Source organism: Eurytemora carolleeae, unplaced genomic scaffold (assembly GCF_000591075.1).
Source record: "Eurytemora carolleeae unplaced genomic scaffold, Eaff_2.0 scaffold553, whole genome shotgun sequence".
NCBI lineage: Eukaryota > Metazoa > Arthropoda > Copepoda > Calanoida > Temoridae > Eurytemora > Eurytemora carolleeae.
In genome coordinates, this window is record NW_019396464.1 from 175,440 (window position 1) to 181,649 (window position 6,210).

At 32.0% G+C, this 6,210-nt stretch overlaps 2 protein-coding genes across 2 annotated transcripts in view; one reads left to right on the plus strand and one right to left on the minus strand.

The window, feature by feature from the left end:
- The window catches only part of LOC111703771 (WD repeat, SAM and U-box domain-containing protein 1), a 14,497-nt gene extending 12,428 nt beyond the window's left edge, over positions 1-2,069 (minus strand). The window contains exons 1-2 of the mRNA XM_023475818.1: positions 1,945-2,069; positions 1,667-1,796 (exon numbers count right to left, since the gene is read on the minus strand). Of these exons, the coding sequence (XP_023331586.1) occupies positions 1,667-1,790 (124 nt within the window). The 5' untranslated portion in view covers positions 1,791-1,796; positions 1,945-2,069. The remainder of the gene's footprint in view (positions 1-1,666; positions 1,797-1,944) is intronic.
- A 287-nt stretch (positions 2,070-2,356) lies between these two features.
- The window catches only part of LOC111703766 (G protein-coupled receptor kinase 1), a 25,733-nt gene continuing 21,879 nt past the window's right edge, over positions 2,357-6,210 (plus strand). Inside the window, exons 1-2 of the mRNA XM_023475808.1 lie at positions 2,357-2,392; positions 3,828-4,535. Of these exons, the coding sequence (XP_023331576.1) occupies positions 2,357-2,392; positions 3,828-4,535 (744 nt within the window). The remainder of the gene's footprint in view (positions 2,393-3,827; positions 4,536-6,210) is intronic.

Below are 6,210 nucleotides of genomic sequence, written 5' to 3' on the forward strand. Positions count from 1 at the left end.
TCCTAGCCGCAGCGCTCCGCCCAGAAAGTGTCTTAACCTAACCAAACCCTAAACAACAAAAAAAATAATAATAAATTTGCTGAAAAATAAATGGTCATGTACAAAATTGATAGGAGGTGGGGGGGGGTCCAAAAATCGTATACTAGGAAATTACCTATGGGGGTTCTAGTCTTTAACTTTTTGAGCAATTCCATGGTTTTAGAACAACACCATTGGAGTATACAAGTTGTAATTCGATTTAAACGTTAAAATATCAATAGATCACAAAAAATCAGTATTTCGGAAATGGTATGCAATAGAAATAATGCTTGATTTAAACGCGTAACACTGTAAAACTTTAAAACAAAACTTCAATAAGTTTTATTAGAGATTGACTGATATAGATTAGAGATTGATTAGAGATTGACTGAATATTGGTTAGCGATTAGGAACATTTTAAGAAACAAATTAATTGTAAAAAAAGAAAGACACAAAAAAGATTATAGGTAATTTCCTAGAGAACGATTTTTTTTGGGAGAGTCCAAAAATCGTTCTCTAGGACGGTCCCAGATTATTGAAAAGGAAAAGAAAATTACAATTAAGAGTAAAGCAATTAGAAAACCCGGATATCAGAAGCGACATTTTATTTTTACTCCGTTGAGAGGTTTGCCTGACTAGCATATAAAGTTTTTTTACAAAATTCAATTAAGAACAGTATAACATAAGAAAAAAATTGACTGATTGTTGAGTAGAAAAATTCGAAATAATAAATCGATTAAAAACAGAATAGTAGATGTAACATTGGGTATTGATTGAGCCCATGAGATCAGACAATAAGACCAGTATTCTGTCTAGACATGTTTAAACCAGAATTGCGCACATATTACGCATATCTATATTCGGTTATTAACACATCAAAAAATCAACTTCATAATTTTTTGTTAATATGACTCGCCAAATTTCTCCGGAATTTTGTTTCTTCATTTTTATAATCATTCCATTTTTTTAATTCAAGATCCTCATGCTACTGAAAACTTAGACAATAACTGGCAAAGTTCCCCTTCTCAACAAAAAAAGGGGGGGGGGGTAATGAGTTCGCAAGAAAATATTTATATCCCTAATTATCCATGAATTATTTTTAGGCGGGAAGTGGAAGGTTGCACGTGATAGGTTAAATATCCAAGATGGCGGATCTTGTCTAACATATAAGATCCATGTACAAAATTGATAGGGGGAGGGGGGGGGGGTCCTGGAGGGGGTCCAAAAATCGTTCTCTAGGAAATTCCCAACCATCGAAATTATTCTTAATCAGTCGACGCTACCGAGGGTACCGTTGTGAATAGAGCATTGACATCTTAACACGAAGAATTACTTAAAATATCCCATACAGCCCCTCTTAGGGGCTTGCCTTTAGATGCACATAGAAATAAACTTTTAATTAATCAATCACTTGTCCCTTTGAAGTCAGTTCTATATTATTTTTGCTTATCTCCAAGCTTTAACTCCAGAATACGCACTTACTAAAAGGAAAACCTAATATTTTCTAGATACACATTTTATATAAGCCTTTAACAATTTTTTGAATTATTCAGTCTTCTTGAATTTTCTGATTAGTACCGCGAAAATAGTAATTTAGAGTTAAACACGATATAATATGATTTGAGACACTCTGTAATACAAAACTAACCAATAAGCCCAGAGATTGAGGAAGAAATTGAATTGATTTCAGCTCGATGAGCATGCTGAACTACACACACAGGTTCAGCTTCTTGATCCATGTCAACAACTTCCGTTCTTGACAAACATTGCATAATATTCTACAAAAAAATATAGTTAAAATTTTGTTAATATTTAGATGCACAATGGATACAAATTATAAAAAAAACACGAAATTTCTTTTTTCATTTGCTTTTTTGTTGTTAAATGTATTCGGTGGGCAATATTTTAAACATTTTCACTTTTTACCTTTAAACTAAAGATGATCCCTCCGTGAGTGTACACTTTGTAAACTTGTTTTCTATTGGAGGATTTATTCCAGGGACAAGTTGTTTCGCGGACATTCTTGGGAGACGAGACTATTCTTTTTTCATCAAAACTGATTTTAATCTTAATTTTATATATTTTTAATTTTAATTTTGTTAAATTTAACTTTTTTGTTGCCGTACTTTGTGGGTATAAATGTCAATTATCACAATTTTTTTATAAATATAGTGAAGTATGCCCTCTAAAATGTATATCCGAACTCATCTGTCAAAAATGTGACCAATGAGAACTCGCCTTACTGTGGACTTTAATATAAATTCAACTAGAGACATCTATCGATAATTTTTGCTAAATTTAATTTTTATGTCTGTAATCAGCTTCTTGTTTAAAGTAAATGGTTCTGCAGCCCTGTGGCTGCACAACCATTTATGTTTGACACTTATTAAATGTTTAAGTTCGTTTATTTCATTTTTATCGAACTTTAACATGGAAATTAAGAGATTAATAATAACATTTGCACAACTCACGATCTAAAATTATTTATTTATTTGTTATAGAATCAAAATGACTTAGCGAACGAGGGCTCTTGAGTATGTATGAGACGTCTCTTCTTTCATTTATTTAGGTAGATTCAAGAAATGTTATTTTTCATAAACAGAGATATGTGTTTAAGATCAAGAGGGNGAACACTATTCAGTGTTCATTGTTCATACATTTCTCATACTGAACACTGTTCAATGTTTTTACATTACTCAGACACTAGACAGTATACTGAACACTATTCAGTGTTCATTGTTCATACATTTCTCATACTGAACACTGTTCAATGTTTTTACATTACTCAGACACTAGACAGTATACTGAACACTATTCAGTGTTCATTGTTCATACATTTCTCATACTGAACACTGTTCAATGTTTTTACATTACTCAGACACTAGACAGTATACTGAACACTATTCAGTGTTCATTGTTCATACATTTCTCATACTGAACACTGTTCAATGTTTTTACATTACTCAGACACTAGACAGTATACTGAACACTATTCAGTGTTCATTGTTCATACATTTCTCATACTGAACACTGTTCAATGTTTTTACATTACTCAGACACTAGACAGTATACTGAACACTATTCAGTGTTCATTGTTCATACATTTCTCATACTGAACACTGTTCAATGTTTTTACATTACTCAGACACTAGACAGTATACTGAACACTATTCAGTGTTCATTGTTCATACATTTCTCATACTGAACACTGTTCAATGTTTTTACATTACTCAGACACTAGACAGTATACTGAACACTATTCAGTGTTCATTGTTCATACATTTCTCATACTGAACACTGTTCAATGTTTTTACATTACTCAGACACTAGACAGTATACTGAACACTGTTAGTTCATACATAAGTCATTAATTACTAATACTAAAAACTATTAATAAATTACATCATTACCTTATAAACATATATTGTTAATAAACATAAGCACTTATCATAAACACGACATCCTGAGCCCAAAACTTAAGACAGGGTATCGTTCTGAAAACCAGTTTTATAACCCGGGTTTCACGAATGGGGTTAGGCAGTTTTGTAAAAAATCAATATTTTTGTTATTAAATATTATTTTATTCAGTTTGTTCATATTCTCAATTTTTTTCGAATCTCTTAAATCAAAATCTACACAAATGTTAAGTTCCCAAAAAGGAAACTCGGGAGTTTTGTCCAACGATACTCTTTTAAATTTCGGGCTCTGTACTAAAGTGTATTGCAAGACACCTTGTATAGAAGTTAATTCAAAAACACCCTGTATAATAGTGTATAGGAGTGTATTCAATAAAGACACAGGTATAATAGTGTATAGAAGTATATTCTAAGACACCCTTTATAGAAGTATATTCCGAGACACCCTGTGTAGAAGTATATTCTAAGACACCCTGTATAGAAGTGTATTCCAAGACACCCTGTTCAGTAGTATATTCCAAGACACCCTGTACAGTAGTATATTCCAAGACACCCTGTATATACGTGTATTCCAAGACACCCTGTATAGACGTGTATTCCAAGACACCCTGTACGGTAGTATATTCCAAGACACCCTGCATAGACGTGTATTCCAAGACACCCTGTATAGACGTGTATTCCAAGACACCCTGTATAGAAGTGTATTCCAAGACACCCTGTATAGAAGTGTATTTCAAGACACTCTGTATAGACGTGTATTCCAAGACACCCTGTATAGAAGTGTATTCCAAGACACCCTGTATAGAAGTGTATTCCAAGACACCCTGTATAGAAGTGTATTCCAAGACAGCCTGTATAGAAGTGTATTCCAAGACACCCTGTATAAAAGTGTACTCCAAGACACCCTGTACAGTAGTTTATTCCAAGACACCCTGTATAGAAGTGTATTCCAAGACACCCTGTATAGATGTGTATTTCAAGACACCCTTTATAGACGTGTATTCCAAGACACCCTGTACTGAAGTAAGTTATGAATGTTCAACAGGAGAAATATCATTCGATAAAATATTCAACCAGAGGCTGGGGTACTTACTCTTTAAGGTAGATATTCATTCATACATTTATTCATTCATTCATTCATTCATTTATTCATTCATTTATTCATTCATACATTTATTCATTCATACATTTATTCATTCATTCATTCATTCATTTATTCATTTATTTATTCATTCATTATTTATTCATCCTCTCATTCATTTATTCATTCATTTATTCATTAATTCATTCATTCATTTTATTGATTCATTACTTCATTGATTCATTTATTTATTTATTCATTTATTCATTTATTCATTTATTCATTTATTCATTTATTCATTTATTCATTTATTCATTTATTCATTTATTCATTTATTCATTTATTCATACATTTATTCATTCATACATTTATTCATTCATTCATTCATTCATTTATTCATTTATTTATTCATTCATTATTTATTCATCCTCTCATTCATTTATTCATTCATTTATTCATTAATTCATTCATTCATTTTATTGATTCATTACTTCATTGATTCATTTATTCATTTATTCATTTATTCATTTATTCATTTATTCATTTATTCATTTATTCATTTATTCATTTATTCATTTATTCATTTATTCATTATAAAGTTTTTTGATTCCCACAATTTCTGTAGTAAAAGATCCGCCTCTAACTTGTAGAGAGAAACCACATTAAAAAATAACCTGTTTTAGAAGAGAAAAGTCATGAATAATTTTCTTGATCAGACAAAGGTTAAAGGGTACCATTGTGAATCGGACATGCCATACATTAATGGAGGTTTACTGGAATTTGTCTATAGTTCATTCAAGTTTATAATTTTCTCAAAAATACGTAAATATTTTCTTAAAATTTTACTTTTGATTTAACCAAATAGAAGCCAATTAGTTTCCCAATTAAGTTGATTAATTAAATTAATTTATCGACTAATTTGTACTGAGGTTTAAACCACTAATTAAAGATGGTTCAGTATTATATAGAACAGTAATAGCTTTTGGTAAAGTTGAGATATTTGAGACATTTTCAAGTAATCAAGGGAGCCAAAATGTTGCGGATCCAGATCAAGGGAGCCAAAATGTTAGGGATCCAGATCAAGGGAGCCAAAATTTTACGGACCCAGATCATATGAGCCAAAATGTTTTGGATCCGGATCAGGGTAGCAAGGATAATATGGATTTGGGATCAAGGGAGCTAAGATATCATGGATAATGGGACCTTAAATAACACGGATCCGGATCAAGGGAGGCTCAATGTTGTGGATCCGAATCTAAAGCGCCACAATGTTGTGGATTCGGATCTAGAGATCCTCAATGTTGTGGATCCGTATTTAGAGGCATCAATGTTGTGGATCCGTATTTAGGGAGCCTCAATGTTGTGGATCCGGGTTTAGGGTGCCTCAATGTTGTGGATTCGGATTTAGGGAGCCTCAATGTTGTGGATCCGGGTTTAGGGAGCCTCAATGTAATGGATCCGGATCCCTTGCATAGAAAATGTTTCCCTAAAATAGGATTTAGTAAAGTTCTGAAAATTATTCCAAGAAAAGATTTTCATCAAGATTATCTTATTTTTTCTCTTCTGAATTTTTGCTCAAATCATCCTATTTTTTATCCTAAAAGATAAAAAATTAACAAAAAATGTTGTGCTTTATAAAATACTATTTAGACAAGAGTTGCACAAAACAAATCCCCCCCCCCCCCCCCCCCCCCC